This window comes from Chiloscyllium plagiosum, unplaced genomic scaffold (genome assembly GCF_037043375.1).
Source record: "Chiloscyllium plagiosum isolate Xiang-an unplaced genomic scaffold, Cpla_swu_hap1 HiC_scaffold_8, whole genome shotgun sequence".
Taxonomy (NCBI): Eukaryota; Metazoa; Chordata; class Chondrichthyes; order Orectolobiformes; family Hemiscylliidae; genus Chiloscyllium; species Chiloscyllium plagiosum.
This window is the reverse complement of record NW_028270146.1, coordinates 5775338-5801500: the sequence shown is the minus strand read 5'-3', so window position 1 is coordinate 5801500 and position 26163 is coordinate 5775338. Positions and strand designations below refer to the sequence as shown.

Here is a 26163-nt window from a genome sequence, read left to right as displayed (position 1 = left end):
GCAGTGGGATTAGTGTGGGTATTGATACAGGGCTATGGGGAGAGAGTGGGGCAGTGGGATTAGTGTGGGGATTGATACAGGGCAGTGGGATTAGTGTGGGGATTGATACAGGGCTATGGGGAGAGAGTGGGGCAGTGGGATTAGTGTGGGGATTGATACAGGGCAGTGGGATTAGTGTGGGGATTGATACAGGGCTATGGGGAGAGAGTGGGGCAGTGGGATTAGTGTGGGGATTGATACAGGGCTATGGGGAGAGAGAGTGGGGCAGTGGGATTAGTGTGGGGATTGATACAGGGCAGTGGGATTAGTGTGGGGATTGATACAGGGCCAAGGGGAGAGAGTGGGGCAGTGGGATTAGTGTGGGGATTGATACAGGGCTATGGGGAGAGAGAGTGGGGCAGTGGGATTAGTGTGGGGATTGATACAGAGCTATGGGGAGAGAACTGGGAAGTGGGATTACTTTGGGGACTGATACAGGGCTATGGGGGGAGAGCAGGGCAGTGGGATTAATTTGGAAATTGATACAGAGCTATGGGGAGAGAGTGGGGCAGTGGGATTAGTGTGGTGATTGATACAGGGCTATGGGGAGAGAGTGGGGCAGTGGGATTAGTGTGGGGATTGATACAGGGCTATGGGGAGAGAGTGGGGCAGTGGGATTAGTGTGGGGATTGATACAGGGCAGTGGGATTAGTGTGGGGATTGAGACAGGGCTATAGGGAGAGAGTGGGGCAGTGGGATTAGTGTGGGGATTGATACAGGGCAGTGGGATTAGTGTGGGGATTGAGACAGGGCTATGGGGAGAGAGTGGGGCAGTGGGATTAGTGTGGGGATTGATACAGGGCTATGGGGAGAGAGTGGGGCAGTGGGATTAGTGTGGGGATTGATACAGGGCTATGGGGAGAGAGTGGGGCAGTGGGATTAGTGTAAGGATTGATACAGGGCTATGGGGAGAGAGCGGGGCAGTGGGATTAGTTTGGGGATTGATACAGGGCTATGGGGAGAGAACGGGGAAGTGGGATTACTTTGGGGACTGATACAGGGCTATGGGGAGAGTGCGGGGCAATGGGATTAGTTTGGGGACTGATACAGGGCTATGGAGAGAGAGCGGGGCAGTGGGATTAGTGTGGGGATTGATGTGAGGATTAATACAGGGCTATGGGGAGAGAGTGGGGCAGTGGGATTAGTGTAAGGATTGATACAGGGCTATGGGGAGAGAGCGGGGCAGCGGGATTAGTTTGGGGAAAGATACAGGGAGCTATGGGGAGAGAGTGGGGCAGTGGGATTAGTGTGGGGATTGATACAGGGCTATGGGGAGAGAGCAGGGGCAGTGGGATTAGTTTGGGGAAAATACAGGGGGCTATGGGGAGAGAGTGGGGCAGTGGGATTAATTGGAGATTGATACAGGACTATAGGGAAAGAGTGGGGACAGTGGGATTAGTTTGGGGATTGATACAGGGGGCTATGGGGAGAGAGCGGGGCAGTGGGATTAGTGTGGGGATTGATACAGGGCTATGGGGAGAGAGCAGGGGCAGTGGGATTAGTTTGGGGATTGATACAGGGCTATGGGGAGAGCGCGGGGCAATGGGATTAGTTGGGGGACTGACACAGGGCTATGGGGAGAGAGCGGGGCAGCGGGATTAATTGGGAGATTGATACAGAGCTTTGGGGAGAGAGCGGGGCAGTCGGATTAGTGTGGTGATTGATATAGGGCTATGGGGAGAGAGCGGGGCAGTGCGATTAGTGTGGGGATTGCTGTGGGATTAATACAGGGCTATGGGGAGGGAGTGGGGCAATGGGATTAGTATAGGGTTTGATGCAAGGGGATATGGGGAGAGAGAGTGGGGCAGTGGGATTAGTGTGGGGATTGATACAGGGCTATGGGGAGAGAGTGGAGCAGCGGGATTAGTTTGGGGAAAGATACAGGGAGCTATGGGGAGAGAGTGGGGCAGTGGCATTAGTGTGGGGATTGATACAGGGCTATGGGGAGAGCGCGGGACAGTGGGATTAGTGTGGTAACTGATACAGAGGGCTATGGGTAAGTGCATGGTAGTGGGATTACTGTGGGGATTGATACAGGGCTATGGGGAGAGAGAGCAGGGCAGTGGGATTAGTTTGGGGACTGATACAGGGCTATGGGGAGAGCGGGGCAGTGGGAATTAATTGGAGATTGATACAGGGCTATAGGGAGAGCGCGGGGACAGTGGGATTAGTGTAAGGATTGATACAGGGCTATGGGGAGAGAGTGGGGCAGTGGGATTAGTTTGGGGATTGATACAGGGCTATGGGGAGAGAACGGGGAAGTGGGATTACTTTGGGGACTGATACAGGGCTATGGGGAGAGCGCGGGGCAATGGGATTAGTTTGGGGACTAATAAAGGGCTATGGGGAGAGAGCGGGGCAGTGGGATTAATTGGGAGATTGATACAGAGCTATGGGGAGAGAGTGGGGCAGTGGGATTAGTGTGGGGATTGATACAGGGTGATGGGTAGAGAACAAGGCAGTGGGATTAGTGTGGGGATTGATACAGGGCTATGGGGAGAGAGCGGGGGCAGTGGGATTAGTGTGGGGATTGATACAGGGCTATGGGGAGAGAGCGGGGGCAGTGGGATTAGTGTGGGGATTGATACAGAGCTATGGGGAGAGAGTGGGGCAGTGGGATTAGTGTGGGGATTGATACAGGGTGATGGGTAGAGAACAAGGCAGTGGGATTAGTGTGGGGATTGATACAGGGTGATGCGTAGAGAGCGGGGGCAGTGGGATTAGTGTGGGGATTGATACAGGGCTATGGGGAGAGAGCGGGGCAGTGGGATTAGTGTGGGGATTGATACAGGGCTATAGGGAGAGCACGGGGACAGTGGGATTAGTTTAGGGATTGATACAGGGCTATGGGGAGAGAGCGGGGCAGTGGGATTAGTGTGGGGATTGATACAGGGCTATAGGGAGAGCGCGGGGACAGTGGGATTAGTTTGGGGACTGATACAGGGCTATGGAGAGAGAGCGGGGCAGTGGGATTAGTGTGGGGATTGATGTGAGGATTAATACAGGGCTATGGGGAGAGAGTGGGGCAGTGGGATTAGTGTAAGGATTGATACAGGGCTATGGGGAGAGAGCGGGGCAGCGGGATTAGTTTGGGGAATGATACAGGGAGCTATGGGGAGAGAGTGGGGCAGTGGGATTAGTGTGGGGATTGATACAGGGCTATGGGGAGAGAGCAGGGGCAGTGGGATTAGTTTGGGGAAAATACAGGGGGCTATGGGGAGAGAGTGGGGCAGTGGGATTAATTGGAGATTGATACAGGACTATAGGGAAAGAGTGGGGACAGTGGGATTAGTTTGGGGATTGATACAGGGGGCTATGGGGAGAGAGCGGGGCAGCGGGATTAGTGTGGGGATTGATACAGGGCTATGGGGAGAGAGCAGGGGCAGTGGGATTAGTTGGGGGACTGACACAGGGCTATGGGGAGAGAGCGGGGCAGCGGGATTAATTGGGAGATTGATACAGAACTTTGGGGAGAGAGCGGGGCAGTCGGATTAGTGTGGTGATTGATATAGGGCTATGGGGAGAGAGCGGGGCAGTGCGATTAGTGTGGGGATTGCTGTGGGATTAATACAGGGCTATGGGAGGGAGTGGGGCAATGGGATTAGTATAGGGTTTGATGCAAGGGGATATGGGGAGAGAGAGTGGGGCAGTGGGATTAGTGTGGGGATTGACACAGGGCTATGGGGAGGGAGTGGAGCAGTGGGATTAGTATAGGGTTTGATACAAGGGGCTATGGGGAGAGAGAGTGGGACAGTGGGATTAGTGTGGGGATTGATGTGAGGATTAATACAAGGCTATGGGGAGAGAGTGGGGCAGTGGGATTAGTGTAAGGATTGATACAGGGCTATGGGGAGAGCGCAGGGACAGTGGGATTAGTTTGGGGACTGATACAGGGCTATGGGGAGAGAGTGGGGCAGTGGGATTAGTGTGGGGATTGATGTGAGGATTAATACAGGGCTATGGGGAGAAAGTGGGGCAGTGGGATTAGTGTAAGGATTGATACAGGGCTATAGGGAGAGCGCGGGGACAGTGGGATTAGTTTGGGGACTGATACAGGGCTATGGGGAGAGAGTGGGGCAGTGGGATTAGTGTGGGGATTGATGTGAGCATTAATACAGGGCTATGGGGAGAGAGTGGGGCAGTGGGATTAGTGTAAGGATTGATACAGGGCTATGGGGAGAGAGCGGGGCAGCGGGATTAGTTTGGGGAAAGATACAGGGACTATGGGGAGAGAGTGGGGCAGTAGCATTAGTGTGGGGATTGATACAGGGCTATGGGGAGAGCGCGGGACAGTGGGATTAGTGTGGTAACTGATACAGAGGGCTATGGGTAAGTGCATGGTAGTGGGATTACTGTGGGGATTGATACAGGGCTATGGGGAGAGAGAGCAGGGCAGTGGGATTAGTTTGGGGACTGATACAGGACTATGGGGAGAGCGGGGCAGTGGGAATTAATTGGAGATTGATACAGGACCATAGGGAAAGAGTGGGGACAGTGGGATTAGTTTGGGGATTGATACAGGGCTATGGAAAGGGAACGGGGAAGTGGGATTACTTTGGGGACTGATACAGGGCTATGGGGAGAGCGCGGGGCAATGGGATTAGTTTGGGGACTGACACAGGGCTATGGGGAGAGAGCGGGGCAGCGGGATTAATTGGGAGATTGATACAGAGCTTTGGGGAGAGAGCGGGGCAGTCGGATTAGTGTGGTGATTGATATAGGGCTATGGGGAGAGAGCGGGGCAGTGCGATTAGTGTGGGGATTGCTGTGGGATTAATACAGGGCTATGGGGAGGGAGTGGGGCAATGGGATTAGTATAGGGTTTGATGCAAGGGGATATGGGGAGAGAGAGTGGGGCAGTGGGATTAGTGTGGGGATTGATACAGGGCTATGGGGAGAGCGCGGGACAGTGGGATTAGTGTGAGGATTGATACAGGGCTATGGGGAGGGAGTGGAGCAGTGGGATTAGTGTGGTAACTGATACAGAGGGCTATGGGTAAGTGCATGGTAGTGGGATTACTGTGGGGATTGATACAGGGCTATGGGGAGAGAGAGCAGGGCAGTGGGATTAGTTTGGGGACTGATACAGGACTATGGGGAGAGCGGGGCAGTGGGAATTAATTGGAGATTGATACAGGGCTATAGGGAGAGCGCGGGGACAGTGGGATTAGTGTAAGGATTGATACAGGGCTATGGGGAGAGAGTGGGGCAGTGGGATTAGTTTGGGGATTGATACAGGGCTATGGGGAGAGAACGGGGAAGTGGGATTACTTTGGGGACTGATACAGGGCTATGGGGAGAGCGCGGGGCAATGGGATTAGTTTGGGGACTGATAAAGGGCTATGGGGAGAGAGCGGGGCAGTGGGATTAATTGGGAGATTGATACAGAGCTATGGGGAGAGAGTGGGGCAGTGGGATTAGTGTGGGGATTGATACAGGGCTATGGGGAGAGAGCGGGGGCAGTGGGATTAGTGTGGGGATTGATACAGAGCTATGAGGAGAGAGTGGGGCAGTGGGATTAGTGTGGGGATTGATACAGGGTGATGGGTAGAGAACAAGGCAGTGGGATTAGTGTGGGGATTGATACAGAGCTATGGGGAGAGAGTGGGGCAGTGGGATTAGTGTGGGGATTGATACAGGGTGATGGGTAGAGAACAAGGCAGTGGGATTAGTGTGGGGATTGATACAGGGTGATGCGTAGAGAGCGGGGGCAGTGGGATTAGTGTGGGGATTGATACAGGGCTATGGGGAGAGAGCGGGGCAGTGGGATTAGTGTGGGGATTGATACAGGGCTATAGGGAGAGCACGGGGACAGTGGGATTAGTTTAGGGATTGATACAGGGCTATGGGGAGAGAGCGGGGCAGTGGGATTAGTGTGGGGATTGATACAGGGCTATAGGGAGAGCGCGGGGACAGTGGGATTAGTTTGGGGACTGATACAGGGCTATGGAGAGAGAGCGGGGCAGTGGGATTAGTGTGGGGATTGATGTGAGGATTAATACAGGGCTATGGGGAGAGAGTGGGGCAGTGGGATTAGTGTAAGGATTGATACAGGGCTATGGGGAGAGAGCGGGGCAGCGGGATTAGTTTGGGGAAAGATACAGGGAGCTATGGGGAGAGAGTGGGGCAGTGGGATTAGTGTGGGGATTGATACAGGGCTATGGGGAGAGAGCAGGGGCAGTGGGATTAGTTTGGGGAAAGATACAGGGGGCTATGGGGAGAGAGTGGGGCAGTGGGATTAATTGCAGATTGATACAGGACTATAGGGAAAGAGTGGGGACAGTGGGATTAGTTTGGGGATTGATACAGGGCTATGGAAAGGGAACGGGGAAGTGGGATTACTTTGGGGACTGATACAGGGCTATGGGGAGAGCGCGGGGCAATGGGATTAGTTTGGGGACTGACACAGGGCTATGGGGAGAGAGCGGGGCAGTGGGATTAGTTTGGGGACTGACACAGGGCTATGGGGAGAGAGCGGGGCAGCGGGATTAATTGGGAGATTGATACAGAGCTTTGGGGAGAGAGCGGGGCAGTCGGATTAGTGTGGTGATTGATATAGGGCTATGGGGAGAGAGCGGGGCAGTGCGATTAGTGTGGGGATTGCTGTGAGATTAATACAGGGCTATGGGGAGGGAGTGGGGCAATGGGATTAGTATAGGGTTTGATGCAAGGGGATATGGGGAGAGAGAGTGGGGCAGTGGGATTAGTGTGGGGATTGATACAGGGCTATGGGGAGAGCGCGGGACAGTGGGATTAGTGTGGGGATTGATACAGGGCTATGGGGAGGGAGTGGAGCAGTGGGATTAGTATAGGGTTTGATACAAGGGGCTATGGGGAGAGAGAGTGGGGCAGTGGGATTAGTGTGGGGATTGATACAGGGCTATGGGGAGAGCGCGGGACAGTGGGATTAGTGTGGTAACTGATACAGAGGGCTATGGATAAGTGCATGGTAGTGGGATTACTGTGGGGATTGATACAGGGCTATGGGGAGAGAGAGCAGGGCAGTGGGATTAGTTTGGGGACTGATACAGGGCTATGGGGAGAGCGGGGCAGTGGGAATTAATTGGAGATTGATACAGGGCTATAGGGAGAGCGCGGGGACAGTGGGATTAGTGTAAGGATTGATACAGGGCTATGGGGAGAGAGTGGGGCAGTGGGATTAGTTTGGGGATTGATACAGGGCTATGGGGAGAGAACGGGGAAGTGGGATTACTTTGGGGACTGATACAGGGCTATGGGGAGAGCGCGGGGCAATGGGATTAGTTTGGGGACTGATAAAGGGCTATGGGGAGAGAGCGGGGCAGTGGGATTAATTGGGAGATTGATACAGAGCTATGGGGAGAGAGTGGGGCAGTGGGATTAGTGTGGGGATTGATACGGGGTGATGGGTAGAGAACAAGGCAGTGGGATTAGTGTGGGGATTGATACAGGGCTATGGGGAGAGAGCGGGGGCAGTGGGATTAGTGTGGGGATTGATACAGGGCTATGGGGAGAGAGCGGGGGCAGTGGGATTAGTGTGGGGATTGATACAGGGTGATGGGTAGAGAACAAGGCAGTGGGATTAGTGTGGGGATTGATACAGGGCTATGGGGAGCGAGCGGGGGCAGTGGGATTAGTGTGGGGATTGATACAGGGCTATGGGGAGAGCGCGGGGCAGTGGGATTAGTGTGGGGATTGATACAGGGCTATAGGGAGAGCGCGGGGACAGTGGGATTAGTTTAGGGATTGATACAGGGCTATGGGGAGAGAGTGGGGCAGTGGGATTCGTGTGGGGATTGATACAGGGCTATAGGGAGAGCGCGGGGACAGTGGGATTAGTTTTGGGACTGATACAGGGCTATGGAGAGAGAGCGGGGCAGTGGGATTAGTGTGGGGATTGATGTGAGGATTAATACAGGGCTATGGGGAGAGAGTGGGGCAGTGGGATTAGTGTGGGGATTGATACAGGGCTATGGGGAGAGAGCAGGGGCAGTGGGATTAGTTTGGGGAAAGATACAGGGGGCTATGGGGAGAGAGTGGGGCAGTGGGATTAATTGCAGATTGATACAGGACCATAGGGAAAGAGTGGGGACAGTGGGATTAGTTTGGGGATTGATACAGGGCTATGGAAAGGGAACGGGGAAGTGGGATTACTTTGGGGACTGATACAGGGCTATGGGGAGAGCGCGGGGCAATGGGATTAGTTTGGGGACTGACACAGGGCTATGGGGAGAGAGCGGGGCAGCGGGATTAATTGGGAGATTGATACAGAGCTTTGGGGAGAGAGCGGGGCAGTCGGATTAGTGTGGTGATTGATATAGGGCTATGGGGAGAGAGCGGGGCAGTGCGATTAGTGTGGGGATTGCTGTGGGATTAATACAGGGCTATGGGGAGGGAGTGGGGCAATGGGATTAGTATAGGGTTTGATGCAAGGGGATATGGGGAGAGAGAGTGGGGCAGTGGGATTAGTGTGGGGATTGATACAGGGCTATGGGGAGAGCGCGGGACAGTGGGATTAGTGTGAGGATTGATACAGGGCTATGGGGAGGGAGTGGAGCAGTGGGATTAGTGTGGTAACTGATACAGAGGGCTATGGGTAAGTGCATGGTAGTGGGATTACTGTGGGGATTGATACAGGGCTATGGGGAGAGAGAGCAGGGCAGTGGGATTAGTTTGGGGACTGATACAGGGCTATGGGGAGAGCGGGGCAGTGGGAATTAATTGGAGATTGATACAGGGCTATAGGGAGAGCGCGGGGACAGTGGGATTAGTGTAAGGATTGATACAGGGCTATGGGGAGAGAGTGGGGCAGTGGGATTAGTTTGGGGATTGATACAGGGCTATGGGGAGAGAACGGGGAAGTGGGATTACTTTGGGGACTGATACAGGGCTATGGGGAGAGCGCGGGGCAATGGGATTAGTTTGGGGACTGATAAAGGGCTATGGGGAGAGAGCGGGGCAGTGGGATTAATTGGGAGATTGATACAGAGCTATGGGGAGAGAGTGGGGCAGTGGGATTAGTGTGGGGATTGATACAGGGTGATGGGTAGAGAACAAGGCAGTGGGATTAGTGTGGGGATTGATACAGGGCTATGGGGAGAGAGCGGGGACAGTGGGATTAGTGTGGGGATTGATACAGAGCTATGGGGAGAGAGTGGGGCAGTGGGATTAGTGTGGGGATTGATACAGGGTGATGGGTAGAGAACAAGGCAGTGGGATTAGTGTGGGGATTGATACAGGGCTATGGGGAGAGAGCGGGGGCAGTGGGATTAGTGTGGGGATTGATACAGGGCTATGGGGAGAGAGAGGGGGCAGTGGGATTAGTGTGGGGATTGATACAGGGCTATAGGGAGAGCGCGGGGACAGTGGGATTAGTTTGGGGACTGATACAGGGCTATGGAGAGAGAGCGGGGCAGTGGGATTAGTGTGGGGATTGATGTGAGGATTAATACAGGGCTATGGGGAGAGAGTGGGGCAGTGGGATTAGTGTAAGGATTGATACAGGGCTATGGGGAGAGAGCGGGGCAGCGGGATTAGTTTGGGGAAAGATACAGGGAGCTATGGGGAGAGAGTGGGGCAGTGGGATTAGTGTGGGGATTGATACAGGGCTATGGGGAGAGAGCAGGGGCAGTGGGATTAGTTTGGGGAAAGAAACAGGGGGCTATGGGGAGAGAGTGGGGCAGTGGGATTAATTGCAGATTGATACAGGACCATAGGGAAAGAGTGGGGACAGTGGGATTAGTTTGGGGATTGATACAGGGCTATGGAAAGGGAACGGGGAAGTGGGATTACTTTGGGGACTGATACAGGGCTATGGGGAGAGCGCGGGGCAATGGGATTAGTTTGGGGACTGACACAGGGCTATGGGGAGAGAGCGAGGCAGCGGGATTAATTGGGAGATTGATACAGAGCTTTGGGGAGAGAGCGGGGCAGTCGGATTAGTGTGGTGATTGATATAGGGCTATGGGGAGAGAGCGGGGCAGTGCGATTAGTGTGGGGATTGCTGTGGGATTAATACAGGGCTATGGGGAGGGAGCGGGGCAGTGGGATTAGTGTGTGGATTGATACGGGGCTATGGGGAGAGAGCGGGGCAGTGGGATTAGTGTGTGGATTGATACAGGACTATGGGGAGAGGGCGGGGCAGTGGGATTAGTTTGGGGACTGATAAAGGGCTATGGAGAGAGAGTGGGGCAGTGGGATTAGTGTGGGGATTGATACAGGGCTATGGGGAGAGAACGGGGGCAGTGGAATTAGTGTGGGGATTGATACAGGGCTATGGGGAGAGAGCGGGGCAGTGGGATTAGTGTGGGGATTGATACAGGGCTATGGGGAGAGAGCGGGGGCAGTGGAATTAGTGTGGGGATTGATACAGGGCTATGGGGAGAGTGCGGGGCAGTGGGATTAATGTGTGGATTGATACAGGGCTATGGGGAGAGAGCGGGGCAGTGGGATTAGTGTGGGGATTGATACAGGGCGATGGGGAGAGAGCGGGGGCAGTGGAATTAGTGTGGGGATTGATACAGGGCTATGGGGAGAGAGGGGGGCAGTGGGATTAATGTGTGGATTGATACAGGGCTATGGGGAGAGAGCGGGGCAGTGGGATTAGTGTGGGGTTTGATACAGGGCTATGGGGAGAGAGCGGGGCAGCGGGATTAGTTTGGGGAAAGATACAGGGAGCTATGGGGAGAGAGTGGGGCAGTGGGATTAGTGTGGGGATTGATACAGGGCTATGGGGAGAGAGCAGGGGCAGTGGGATTAGTTTGGGGAAAGATACAGGGGGCTATGGGGAGAGAGTGGGGCAGTGGGATTAATTGCAGATTGATACAGGACTATAGGGAAAGAGTGGGGACAGTGGGATTAGTTTGGGGATTGATACAGGGCTATGGAAAGGGAACGGGGAAGTGGGATTACTTTGGGGACTGATACAGGGCTATGGGGAGAGCGCGGGGCAATGGGATTAGTTTGGGGACTGACACAGGGCTATGGGGAGAGAGCGGGGCAGTGGGATTAGTTTGGGGACTGACACAGGGCTATGGGGAGAGAGCGGGGCAGCGGGATTAATTGGGAGATTGATACAGAGCTTTGGGGAGAGAGCGGGGCAGTCGGATTAGTGTGGTGATTGATATAGGGCTATGGGGAGAGAGCGGGGCAGTGCGATTAGTGTGGGGATTGCTGTGAGATTAATACAGGGCTATGGGGAGGGAGTGGGGCAATGGGATTAGTATAGGGTTTGATGCAAGGGGATATGGGGAGAGAGAGTGGGGCAGTGGGATTAGTGTGGGGATTGATACAGGGCTATGGGGAGAGCGCGGGACAGTGGGATTAGTGTGGGGATTGATACAGGGCTATGGGGAGGGAGTGGAGCAGTGGGATTAGTATAGGGTTTGATACAAGGGGCTATGGGGAGAGAGAGTGGGGCAGTGGGATTAGTGTGGGGATTGATACAGGGCTATGGGGAGAGCGCGGGACAGTGGGATTAGTGTGGTAACTGATACAGAGGGCTATGGATAAGTGCATGGTAGTGGGATTACTGTGGGGATTGATACAGGGCTATGGGGAGAGAGAGCAGGGCAGTGGGATTAGTTTGGGGACTGATACAGGGCTATGGGGAGAGCGGGGCAGTGGGAATTAATTGGAGATTGATACAGGGCTATAGGGAGAGCGCGGGGACAGTGGGATTAGTGTAAGGATTGATACAGGGCTATGGGGAGAGAGTGGGGCAGTGGGATTAGTTTGGGGATTGATACAGGGCTATGGGGAGAGAACGGGGAAGTGGGATTACTTTGGGGACTGATACAGGGCTATGGGGAGAGCGCGGGGCAATGGGATTAGTTTGGGGACTGATAAAGGGCTATGGGGAGAGAGCGGGGCAGTGGGATTAATTGGGAGATTGATACAGAGCTATGGGGAGAGAGTGGGGCAGTGGGATTAGTGTGGGGATTGATACAGGGTGATGGGTAGAGAACAAGGCAGTGGGATTAGTGTGGGGATTGATACAGGGCTATGGGGAGAGAGCGGGGGCAGTGGGATTAGTGTGGGGATTGATACAGGGCTATGGGGAGAGAGCGGGGGCAGTGGGATTAGTGTGGGGATTGATACAGGGTGATGGGTAGAGAACAAGGCAGTGGGATTAGTGTGGGGATTGATACAGGGCTATGGGGAGCGAGCGGGGGCAGTGGGATTAGTGTGGGGATTGATACAGGGCTATGGGGAGAGCGCGGGGCAGTGGGATTAGTGTGGGGATTGATACAGGGCTATAGGGAGAGCGCGGGGACAGTGGGATTAGTTTAGGGATTGATACAGGGCTATGGGGAGAGAGCGGGGCAGTGGGATTCGTGTGGGGATTGATACAGGGCTATAGGGAGAGCGCGGGGACAGTGGGATTAGTTTTGGGACTGATACAGGGCTATGGAGAGAGAGCGGGGCAGTGGGATTAGTGTGGGGATTGATGTGAGGATTAATACAGGGCTATGGGGAGAGAGTGGGGCAGTGGGATTAGTGTGGGGATTGATACAGGGCTATGGGGAGAGAGCAGGGGCAGTGGGATTAGTTTGGGGAAAGATACAGGGGGCTATGGGGAGAGAGTGGGGCAGTGGGATTAATTGCAGATTGATACAGGACCATAGGGAAAGAGTGGGGACAGTGGGATTAGTTTGGGGATTGATACAGGGCTATGGAAAGGGAACGGGGAAGTGGGATTACTTTGGGGACTGATACAGGGCTATGGGGAGAGCGCGGGGCAATGGGATTAGTTTGGGGACTGACACAGGGCTATGGGGAGAGAGCGGGGCAGCGGGATTAATTGGGAGATTGATACAGAGCTTTGGGGAGAGAGCGGGGCAGTCGGATTAGTGTGGTGATTGATATAGGGCTATGGGGAGAGAGCGGGGCAGTGCGATTAGTGTGGGGATTGCTGTGGGATTAATACAGGGCTATGGGGAGGGAGTGGGGCAATGGGATTAGTATAGGGTTTGATGCAAGGGGATATGGGGAGAGAGAGTGGGGCAGTGGGATTAGTGTGGGGATTGATACAGGGCTATGGGGAGAGCGCGGGACAGTGGGATTAGTGTGAGGATTGATACAGGGCTATGGGGAGGGAGTGGAGCAGTGGGATTAGTGTGGTAACTGATACAGAGGGCTATGGGTAAGTGCATGGTAGTGGGATTACTGTGGGGATTGATACAGGGCTATGGGGAGAGAGAGCAGGGCAGTGGGATTAGTTTGGGGACTGATACAGGGCTATGGGGAGAGCGGGGCAGTGGGAATTAATTGGAGATTGATACAGGGCTATAGGGAGAGCGCGGGGACAGTGGGATTAGTGTAAGGATTGATACAGGGCTATGGGGAGAGAGTGGGGCAGTGGGATTAGTTTGGGGATTGATACAGGGCTATGGGGAGAGAACGGGGAAGTGGGATTACTTTGGGGACTGATACAGGGCTATGGGGAGAGCGCGGGGCAATGGGATTAGTTTGGGGACTGATAAAGGGCTATGGGGAGAGAGCGGGGCAGTGGGATTAATTGGGAGATTGATACAGAGCTATGGGGAGAGAGTGGGGCAGTGGGATTAGTGTGGGGATTGATACAGGGTGATGGGTAGAGAACAAGGCAGTGGGATTAGTGTGGGGATTGATACAGGGCTATGGGGAGAGAGCGGGGACAGTGGGATTAGTGTGGGGATTGATACAGAGCTATGGGGAGAGAGTGGGGCAGTGGGATTAGTGTGGGGATTGATACAGGGTGATGGGTAGAGAACAAGGCAGTGGGATTAGTGTGGGGATTGATACAGGGCTATGGGGAGAGAGCGGGGGCAGTGGGATTAGTGTGGGGATTGATACAGGGCTATGGGGAGAGAGAGGGGGCAGTGGGATTAGTGTGGGGATTGATACAGGGCTATAGGGAGAGCGCGGGGACAGTGGGATTAGTTTGGGGACTGATACAGGGCTATGGAGAGAGAGCGGGGCAGTGGGATTAGTGTGGGGATTGATGTGAGGATTAATACAGGGCTATGGGGAGAGAGTGGGGCAGTGGGATTAGTGTAAGGATTGATACAGGGCTATGGGGAGAGAGCGGGGCAGCGGGATTAGTTTGGGGAAAGATACAGGGAGCTATGGGGAGAGAGTGGGGCAGTGGGATTAGTGTGGGGATTGATACAGGGCTATGGGGAGAGAGCAGGGGCAGTGGGATTAGTTTGGGGAAAGAAACAGGGGGCTATGGGGAGAGAGTGGGGCAGTGGGATTAATTGCAGATTGATACAGGACCATAGGGAAAGAGTGGGGACAGTGGGATTAGTTTGGGGATTGATACAGGGCTATGGAAAGGGAACGGGGAAGTGGGATTACTTTGGGGACTGATACAGGGCTATGGGGAGAGCGCGGGGCAATGGGATTAGTTTGGGGACTGACACAGGGCTATGGGGAGAGAGCGAGGCAGCGGGATTAATTGGGAGATTGATACAGAGCTTTGGGGAGAGAGCGGGGCAGTCGGATTAGTGTGGTGATTGATATAGGGCTATGGGGAGAGAGCGGGGCAGTGCGATTAGTGTGGGGATTGCTGTGGGATTAATACAGGGCTATGGGGAGGGAGCGGGGCAGTGGGATTAGTGTGTGGATTGATACGGGGCTATGGGGAGAGAGCGGGGCAGTGGGATTAGTGTGTGGATTGATACAGGGCTATGGGGAGAGAGCGGGGGCAGTGGAATTAGTGTGGGGATTGATACAGGGCTATGGGGAGAGGGCGGGGCAGTGGGATTAGTTTGGGGACTGATAAAGGGCTATGGAGAGAGAGTGGGGCAGTGGGATTAGTGTGGGGATTGATACAGGGCTATGGGGAGAGAACGGGGGCAGTGGAATTAGTGTGGGGATTGATACAGGGCTATGGGGAGAGAGCGGGGCAGTGGGATTAGTGTGGGGATTGATACAGGGCTATGGGGAGAGAGCGGGGGCAGTGGAATTAGTGTGGGGATTGATACAGGGCTATGGGGAGAGTGCGGGGCAGTGGGATTAATGTGTGGATTGATACAGGGCTATGGGGAGAGAGCGGGGCAGTGGGATTAGTGTGGGGATTGATACAGGGCGATGGGGAGAGAGCGGGGGCAGTGGAATTAGTGTGGGGATTGATACAGGGCTATGGGGAGAGAGGGGGGCAGTGGGATTAATGTGTGGATTGATACAGGGCTATGGGGAGAGAGCGGGGCAGTGGGATTAGTGTGGGGTTTGATACAGGGCTATGGGGAGAGATTGGGGCAGTGGGATTACTGTGGGGAATGATACAGGGCTATGGGGAGAGGGCGAGGCAGTGGGATTACTGTGGGCATTGATACAGGGCTATGGGGAGAGAGCGGGGCAGTGGGATTACTGTGGGCATTGATACAGGGCTATGGGGAGAGAGTGGGGCAGTGGGACTAATTGGAGATTGATACAGGGCTATAGGGAGAGAGCGGGGAAAGTGGGATTAGTTTGGGGATTGATACAGGGTTATGGGGAGAGAGCGGGGCAGTGGGATTAGTTTGGGGATTGATACAGGGCTATAGGGAGAGAGTGGGGCAGTGGGAGTAGTGTAAGGATTGATACAGGGCTATGGGGAGAGCGCGGGGCAGCAGGATTAATTGGGAGATTGATACAGACCTATGGGGAGAGAGTGGGGTAGTGGGATTATTCTGGGGACTGATATAGGGGCTATGGGGAGAGCGCGGGGTAGTTGGATTAGTGTAAGGAATGATACAGGGCTATGGGGAGAGAGCGGTGCAGTGGGAATAGTGTGGGGTTTGACACAGGGCTATAGGGAGAGAGCAGGCAGTGGGATTAATGGAGATGGAGACAGGGCTGTGAGGAGAGAGCAGGGCAGTGGGATTAATGGAGATGGAGACAGGCTATGAAGAGGTGCAGATCACTGACACTGCTTTGATTAGGATTCTTGCTTACCATCAGTGCCTTGCGATGCTGTGTCAGAATGTGCAGGCTGAGTCCCGGGCTACTGAGCTGGACCAGGCCTCGCTGCCTCTCACAGTCAGCCAACCACATCATGAGTGAATGGCTGATCCGATAGAAATCCTGGAGCCAGAAACATAAACCACAAAACCCAATCAGCATCAGGACAATCCGCAGCTGAACAGATTCACTGGTATTTACCAGGAAACATTCCAAACTAGTCCCTGGTATTGGACCAGAAAACTCTGCTATTCCAACCCTGCAGCTCGATACAGTGTGGAAACCCTGCTCCAGACTCTGCTGCAGACTCCAGAGCAGGGAAACACTCCCAGTATCAGCAGGAAATGGTGTGAATCCCACACCCCACCCCACCCCACGTTGTCATCACCAGGTCAGAGGGCAGTCCATTACCTGATCATTGGAAGGGGCATTGAGTATCAGGATAGACAAGTCATGCTGCAGCTCTGGAGAACTTTAGTCAGGCCACACTTGGAATACTGCATCCAGTTCTGGTCACCACACTACCAGAAGGATGTGGATGCTTTGGGGAGGGTACGGAGAAGGTTTACCAGGATGTTGCCTGGTCTGGGGGATTTTAGCTATGAAGAAAGGTTGGATAGACTGGGTTTGTTTTCACTGGAACGCAGGAGGTTGAGGGGTGACCTGATAGAAGTTTATAAGGTTGTGAATGGCCTGGATAGAGTGGGAACTATGAGGCTTTTCCCCCAGGGTGGAGGGGTCAGTTATTAGGGGGACACAGGTTCAAGGGGCTGGGGGGAGAAGTTTAAAAGAGATGTGCGAGGCAAGTCTTTCACACAAAGAGCTGGAACGTGCTGCCTGCGGAGGTGGTGGGGGAAGACACAATCGCAGCTTTCAAGAAGCACCTGGACAGATACAGGAATAGGAAGGGGATAGAGGGATACGGATCCTGTAAGGGAAGGCAGTTTTAATGTGGGCACTGTGTCAGTGCAGGCTTGGCGGGCTGAAGGGCCTGTCCCTGTGCTGTACTGTTCTTTGTTCTATCCCAGCAGCCTTCCTGTGGGCTCCAGACGAGACCTTACTTCATTGCGTCCCGGTGAAATGTGATTACAATCCCCTCTCCACCCACTGGGGGATCCCCACAGCTTGGGGCTGTGGGGTCTCATGATGGGGCTGATAGCAGGGGGGATCGCTACCCACAGGAGGGCTCCAAGATGGAGTGACCCCTCCTCTGGAGCCCACATGAGGGTCAATCATTGGTTCTCCCTTTGCCGCAGGTTGACCGATGATCAGCTCAATGGGGTTGCTGCTGACCTATCACACCTCGCCTTCGTGGCTCAGTAACCAGAGCAAATAGACAGACAGACATCGGACCCAGTGCCATCACCCTGCCCTCCACCTCCCAGCCTGCCCTGATAAACCCCACTTACAGGAAATAACCTACAATCAGTGACTAATCAGTAACTCCAACGCTGCTGCTCAGCATCAGGGAGAATATTCACACCAGGCTACCTTTACAAGCAAGTGATTTACATTAAAACACATTTGCTGTTGTCTCCCTAATGGATAAAGGTAGCACCATCTCGCACAGCAAGATTCCACAGGCAGCGGATAAGGAGAGATGACCAGGTAACTATGAGGGAGGAATGTTGGCCACTCAGCTGTCCTGCTGCATTCCAATAAAGCCTGCAGTCAAAGTGGTCAGTGCACTACCTCCCCTCACCCTGACCCCTCACCCCCATCAATACAATTGGTCAGCACCAAGCATTACCTCAGGCAGGACACGGCTGATTTCCCAGGCTGACTTGGCATCTCACTCCATCACACTTTCCCCATTTCAAGATCACCCCCTGATCCTCTCACCCAGCAACAGTGAGCCTGTTAGCATCCCCCCCATTCACCTGACACTGGGTCAGGGGTCACAGAGTCCTAGACCAAACCTCACCTGACACTGGGTCAGGGGTCAGAGTCCTATACCAAACCTCACCTGGCACTGGATCAGGGGTCAGAGGGTCCTGCACAGTCAGTCTCACCTGGCACTGGGTCAGGGGTCAGAGAGTTCCCAGTCAGTCTCACCTGGCACTGGGTCAGGGGTCAGAGAGTTCCCAGTCAGTCTCACCTGGCACTGGGTCAGGGGTCAGAGAGTTCCCAGTCAGTCTCACCTGGCACTGGGTCAGGGTGCTCCGTAATGATGCTCGCCATCGCTCCAGTCTCTGTGCTGTCCTCTCCCAGGTACCATTCACTTGCTGCAGTTTCTCCTGTAATTCCTGGGCCTCAGCACTGTCTGTCTGCAGGAACTCCCGGCTGCTCAGCTTGGCAGAGGTGACCAGGGCCTTGTACTTGTCAAACTCCTTCTGAACGTTCTGTGGAAAGGAGACAGCACTGTGATAGCTCCAAACCTGTTAGCTACATTCAACACTGAGACAGACAGACTTTCAAACAAGGAGGTATCAGGGCTAAGGGGAAAAGGCAGGGGTTCTTTAAGTTCATTGGCTAGTTGATGACCGTGCTGTCAGCTGTCTGGGCCCATAGCTCTGGAATAGCACCTCTAACCCTCCCACTCCTTCCTTCTCTCCCTCTGGTTCTCAGTCTCTTTCCCCCCTCTCCTTTCTGATTATCCTTAAAACTCATCTCTGTGTTTGAGCTTTCTTTTCCCATATCAATCTGTTCAGAGATGCTGTGACTCCACGCTGGAGCATGTTGGAGTTAAACCCGGGCCACCTGACTCACAGATAGGGACATTAACACAGCAGCAGGAGAATCCTTTGAGTGAATCTTTTTGTGGTGACATGGTGTTTCTCGTGGCGCCTTCACTTAGCCACAGTCTTGCATTGTTATGGATTATCGCCCTGGAGACCCTTCCCCTTTCCCCACTATGGAAATTGCTGAGTGCCCTGGGCTCAAGCAGACAGACCAGCCCTCAGGTAAACACTGACAAGTCCCAGGCCTCAGATACTCACACACAGGAGCAAGGCCTCAGATACTCACTCGCAGGCCCCAGGCCTCAGATACTCACTCACATGCCCCAGGCCTCAGATACTCACTCGCAGGCCCCAGGCCTCAGATACTCACTCACTCACAGGCCCCAGGCCTCAGATACACACACACAGGAGCAAGGCCTCAGATACTCACTCGCAGGCCCCAGGCCTCAGATACTCACTCACTCACAGGCCCCAGGCCTCAGATACTCACTCGCAGGCTCCGCAGCCTCTCCTCAATGGCTGCAAGCTGAGGTGAAGGCTCCAGGCTCTCAGCCTTATTCAGTGTGGGTTCAATGTGGACCAGCCACTGGGAAATATCATCCAGGTCAGAGTTCAGCTGCTGCCATTGCTGCAGGTTCTGTTTAATGACAAGTTCCTCACTCAGGGCCTTGGCATTGAGCAGCTGCCAGTGTTCAATACCTGCAGGGAAGAGCACAACCTCATGGGCAGGCGAATCACCGCAACAGGGCACAGGGGGAATCACCGTGACAGAGGGGTCACCGCGACAGGGCACAGGGGGGTCACCGTGACAGAGGGGTCACCGCGACAGGGCACAGGGGGAATCTCCGCGACAGGGAACAGGGGGAATCACCGTGACAGGGCACAGGGGAATCATCGCGACAGGCAGAGGGGGATCACCGTGACAGGGCACAGGGGGAATCACCATGACAGGGCACAGGGGGAATCACCATGACAGGGCACAGGGGGATCACCGCGACGGGGCACAGGGGGATCACCGCGACGGGGAACAGGGGGATCACCGCGACAGGGCACAGGGGATCACCGCGACAGGGCACAGAGGGATCACCACGACAGGGCACAGAGGGGTCACCGTGACAGAGGGGTCATGGCGACAGGGCACAGGGGGAATCTCCGCGACAGGGAACAGGGGGAATCACCGTGACAGGGCACAGGGGAATCATCGCGACAGGCAGAGGGGGATCACCGTGACAGGGCACAGGGGGAATCACCGTGACAGGGCACAGGGGGATCACCGCGACGGGGCACAGGGGGATCACCGCGACGGGGCACAGGGGGATCACCGCGACAGGGCACGGGGGATCACCGCGACAGGGCACAGAGGGATCACCGCGACAGGGCACAGGGGGAATCACCGCGACAGGGCACAGGGGGAATCACCGCGACAGGGCACAGGGGGAATCACCGCGACAGGGCACAGGGGGATCACCGCGACAGGGCACAGGGGGATCACCACGACAGGACACAGGGGGATCACCACGACAGGACACAGGGGGATCACCGCGACAGGGCACAGTGGGAATCACTGCGACAGGGCACAGTGGGAATCACCGCGACAGGGCACAGGGGGATCACCGCGACAGGGCACAGGGGGATCACCGCGACAGGGCACAGGGGGTCACCGCGACAGGGCACAGGGGGTCACCGCGACAGGGCACAGGGGGATCACCGCGACAGGGCACAGGGGGATCACCGCGACGGAGGACAGGGGAATCACCGCGACAGGGCACAGGGGGATCACTGCGACAGGGCACAGGGGAATCACCGTGACAGAGGACAGGGGGATCACCGCGACAGAAGACAGGGGGATCACCGCGACAGAGGACAGGGGGATCACCGCGACAGAAGACAGGGGGATCACCGCGACAGAGGACAGGGGGATCACCGCGACAGGGCAGAGGGGGATCACCGTGACAGGGCACAGGGGGATCACCGCGACAGGGCACGGGGGGATCACTGCGACAGGGCACAGGGGGATCACCGCGACTGGGCATGGGGGATCACCGCGACAGGGCACAGGGGGATCACCGCGACAGGGCACAGGGGGATCACCGCGACTGGGCATGGGGGATCACCGCGACAGGGCACAGGGGGATCACCGCGACAGGGCACAGGGGGAATACCGCGACATGGCACAGAGGGATCACCGCGACATGGCACAGGGGGATCACCGCAACATGGCACAGGGGGTCACCGCGACAGGGCACAGGGGGATCACCGCCACAGGGGGAATCACCACGACAGAGTACAGGGGAATCACCGCGACAGGGCACAGGGGGATCACCGCAACAGGGGGAATCACCGCGACAGAGTACAGGGGAATCACCGCGACAGGGCACAGGGGAATCACCGCGACAGGGCACAGGGGAATCATCGCGACAGAGGACAGGGGGATCACCGCGACAGGGCACAGGGGGATCACCGCGACAGGGCACAGGGAGAATCACCACGACAGGGCATGGGGGATCACCGCGACAGGGCACAGGGGAATCACCGCGACAGGGCACAGGGGAATCATCGCGACAGGCAGAGGGGGATCACCGTGACAGGGCACAGGGGGAATCACCATGACAGGGCACAGGGGGATCACCGCGACGGGGCACAGGGGGATCACCGCGACAGGGCACGGGGGATCACCGCGACAGGGCACAGAGGGATCACCGCGACAGGGCACAGGGGGAATCACCGCGACAGGGCACAGGGGGAATCACCGCGACAGGGCACAGGGGGATCACCGCGACAGGGCACAGGGGGATCACCGCGACAGGGCACAGTGGGAATCACTGCGACAGGGCACAGTGGGAATCACTGCGACAGGGCACAGGGGGATCACCGCGACAGGGCACAGGGGAATCACCGCGACAGGGCACAGGGGAATCACCGCGACAGGGCACAGGGGGATCACCGCAACAGGGCACAGGGGAATCACCGCGACAGGGCACAGGGGGATCACCGCGACAGGGCACAGGGGGTCACCGCGACAGGGCACAGGGGGATCACCGCGACAGGGCACAGGGGGATCACCGCGACGTTGGACAGGGGAATCACCGCGACAGGGCACAGGGGGATCACTGCGACAGGGCACAGGGGAATCACCGCGACAGAGGACAGGGGGAATCACCGCGAAAGAGGACAGGGGGAATCACCGCGACAGGGCACAGGGGAATCACCGCGACAGAGGACAGGGGAATCACCGCGACAGAGGACAGGGGGATCACCGCAACAGAGGACAGGGGGATCACCGCGACAGAGGACAGGGGGATCACCGCGACAGAGGACAGGGGGATCACCGCGACAGAGGACAGGGGGATCACCGCGACAGAGGACAGGGGGATCACCGCGACAGGGCACAGGGGGATCACCGCGACAGGGCACAGGGGGATCACCGCGACAGGGCACAGGGGGATCACCGCGACAGGGCACAGGGGGAATCACCGTGATAGAGGACAGGGGGAATCAACGTGACAGAGGACAGGGGGAATCACCGCGACAGAGGACATGGGGAATCATTGCGACAGGGCACAGGGGGATCACCGCGACAGGGCACAGGGGGATCACTGCGACAGGGCACAGGGTAATCACCGCGACAGGGCACAGGGGGGATCACCGCGACAGGGCACGGGGGGATCACCGCGACAGGGCACGGGGGGATCACCGCGACAGGGCACAGGGGGGATCACCGCGACAGGGCACAGGGGGGATCACCGTGACAGGGCACAGGGGGGATCACCGCGACAGGGCACAGGGGGGATCACCGCGACAGGGCACAGGGGGATCACCGCGACAGGGCATAGGGGGATCACCGCGACAGAGGACAGGGGAATCACTGCGACAGGGCACAGGGGGATCACCGCGACAGGGCACAGGGGGATCACCGCGACAGGGCACAGGGGGATCACCGCGACAGGGCACAGGGGGAATCACCGTGACAGAGGACAGGGGGATCACCGCGACAGAAGACAGGGGGATCACCGCGACAGAGGACAGGGGGATCACCGCGACAGAAGACAGGGGGATCACCGCGACAGAGGACAGGGGGATCACCGCGACAGGGCAGAGGGGGATCACCGTGACAGGGCACAGGGGGATCACCGCGACAGGGCACGGGGGGATCACTGCGACAGGGCACAGGGGGATCACCGCGACTGGGCATGGGGGATCACCGCGACAGGGCACAGGGGGATCACCGCGACAGGGCACAGGGGGATCACCGCGACTGGGCATGGGGGATCACCGCGACAGGGCACAGGGGGATCACCGCGACAGGGCACAGGGGGAATACCGCGACATGGCACAGAGGGATCACCGCGACATGGCACAGGGGGATCACCGCAACATGGCACAGGGGGTCACCGCGACAGGGCACAGGGGGATCACCGCCACAGGGGGAATCACCACGACAGAGTACAGGGGAATCACCGCGACAGGGCACAGGGGGATCACCGCAACAGGGGGAATCACCGCGACAGAGTACAGGGGAATCACCGCGACAGGGCACAGGGGAATCACCGCGACAGGGCACAGGGGAATCATCGCGACAGAGGACAGGGGGATCACCGCGACAGGGCACAGGGGGATCACCGCGACAGGGCACAGGGAGAATCACCACGACAGGGCATGGGGGATCACCGCGACAGGGCACAGGGGAATCACCGCGACAGGGCACAGGGGAATCATCGCGACAGGCAGAGGGGGATCACCGTGACAGGGCACAGGGGGAATCACCATGACAGGGCACAGGGGGATCACCGCGACGGGGCACAGGGGGATCACCGCGACAGGGCACGGGGGATCACCGCGACAGGGCACAGAGGGATCACCGCGACAGGGCACAGGGGGAATCACCGCGACAGGGCACAGGGGGAATCACCGCGACAGGGCACAGGGGGATCACCGCGACAGGGCACAGGGGGATCACCGCGACAGGGCACAGTGGGAATCACTGCGACAGGGCACAGTGGGAATCACTGCGACAGGGCACAGGGGGATCACCGCGACAGGGCACAGGGGGATCACCGCAACAGGGCACAGGGGAATCACCGCGACAGGGCACAGGGGGATCACCGCGACAGGGCACAGGGGGTCACCGCGACAGGGCACAGGGGGATCACCGCGACAGGGCACAGGGGGATCACCGCGACGTTGGACAGGGGAATCACCGCGACAGGGCACAGGGGGATCACTGCGACAGGGCACAGGGGAATCACCGCGACAGAGGACAGGGGGAATCACCGCGAAAGAGGACAGGGGGAATCACCGCGACAGGGCACAGGGGAATCACCGCGACAGAGGACAGGGGAATCACCGCGACAGAGGACAGGGGGATCACCGCAACAGAGGACAGGGGGATCACCGCGACAGAGGACAGGGGGATCACCGCGACAGAGGACAGGGGGATCACCGCGACAGAGGACAGGGGGATCACCGCGACAGAGGACAGGGGGATCACCGCGACAGGGCACAGGGGGATCACCGCGACAGGGCACAGGGGGATCACCGCGACAGGGCACAGGGGGATCACCGCGACAGGGCACAGGGGGAATCACCGTGATAGAGGACAGGGGGAATCAACGTGACAGAGGACAGGGGGAATCACCGCGACAGAGGACATGGGGAATCATTGCGACAGGGCACAGGGGGATCACCGCGACAGGGCACAGGGGGATCACTGCGACAGGGCACAGGGTAATCACCGCGACAGGGCACAGGGGGGATCACCGCGACAGGGCACGGGGGGATCACCGCGACAGGGCACGGGGGGATCACCGCGACAGGGCACAGGGGGGATCACCGCGACAGGGCACAGGGGGGATCACCGTGACAGGGCACAGGGGGGATCACCGCGACAGGGCACAGGGGGGATCACCGCGACAGGGCACAGGGGGATCACCGCGACAGGGCATAGGGGGATCACCGCGACAGAGGACAGGGGAATCACTGCGACAGGGCACAGGGGGATCACCGCGACAGGGCACAGGGGGATCACCGCGACAGGGCACAGGGGGATCACCGCGACAGGGCACAGGGGGATCACCGCGACAGGGCACAGGGGGATCACCGCGACAGGGCACAGGGGGATCAACGCGACAGGGCACAGGGGGATCACCGCGACAGGGCAGAGGGGAAGTCACCGCGACAGGGCAGAGGGGGATCACCACGACAGGGAACAGGGGGAATCACCGTTTTAGAGGACAGTGGGAATCACCGCGACAGGGCACAGGGGGAATAACCACGACAGGGCACAGGGGGATCACCGCGACAGGGCACAGGGGGATCACCGCGAGAGGGCACAGGGGAATCACCACGACAGAGGACAGTGGAATCACCGCGACAGAGGACAGTGGAATCACCGCGACAGGGCACAGGTGGATCAACGCGACAGGGCACAGGGGGATCAACGCGACAGGGCACAGGGGGATCACCGCGACAGGGCACAGGGGAATCACCGCGACAGGGCACAGGGGGATCACCGCGACAGGGCACAGGGGGATCACCGCGACAGGGCACAGGGGGATCACCGCGACAGGGCACAGGGGGTCACCGCGACAGGGCACAGGGGGATCACCGCGACAGGGCACAGGGGGATCACCGCGACGGAGGACAGGGGAATCACCGCGACAGGGCACAGGGGGATCACTGCGACAGGGCACAGGGGAATCACCGCGACAGAGGACAGGGGGAATCACCGCGAAAGAGGACAGGGGGAATCACCGCGACAGGGCACAGGGGAATCACCGCGACAGAGGACAGGGGAATCACCGCGACAGAGGACAGGGGGATCACCGCGACAGAGGACAGGGGGATCACCGTGACAGAGGACAGGGGGATCACCGCGACAGGGCGCAGGGGGATCACCGCGACAGGGCACAGGGGGTCACCGCGACAGGGCACAGGGGGTCACCGCGACAGGGCACAGGGGGTCACCGCGACAGGGCACAGGGGGATCACCGCGACAGGGCACAGGGGGATCACCGCGACGGAGGACAGGGGAATCACCGCGACAGGGCACAGGGGGATCACCGCGACAGGGCACAGGGGAATCACCGCGACAGAGGACAGGGGGAATCACCGCGAAAGAGGACAGGGGGAATCACCGCGACAGGGCACAGGGGAATCACCGCGACAGAGGACAGGGGGATCACCGCGACAGAGGACAGGGGGATCACCGCGACAGAGGACAGGGGGATCACCGTGACAGAGGACAGGGGGATCACCGCGACAGGGCACAGGGGGATCACCGCGACAGGGCACAGGGGGTCACCGCGACAGGGCACAGGGGGATCACCGCGACAGGGCACAGGGGGTCACCGCGACAGGGCACAGGGGGATCACCGCGACAGGGCACAGGGGGATCACCGCGACGGAGGACAGGGGAATCACCGCGACAGGGCACAGGGGGATCACCGCGACAGGGCACAGGGGAATCACCGCGACAGAGGACAGGGGGAATCACCGCGAAAGAGGACAGGGGGAATCACCGCGACAGGGCACAGGGGAA

The 26163-nt window shown here is 57.6% G+C and overlaps 1 protein-coding gene across 1 annotated transcript in view; it reads right to left on the bottom strand.

Moving 5' to 3' along the window:
• LOC122547709 (uncharacterized) overlaps positions 1 to 26163 on the bottom strand; it is a 609753-nt gene that overhangs the window by 48495 nt on the left and 535095 nt on the right. The window contains exons 86-88 of the mRNA XM_087989511.1: positions 19117 to 19325; positions 18087 to 18287; positions 15940 to 16068 (exon numbers count right to left, since the gene is read on the bottom strand). Coding sequence (XP_087845637.1) covers positions 15940 to 16068; positions 18087 to 18287; positions 19117 to 19325 — 539 coding nt within the window. The remainder of the gene's footprint in view (positions 1 to 15939; positions 16069 to 18086; positions 18288 to 19116; positions 19326 to 26163) is intronic.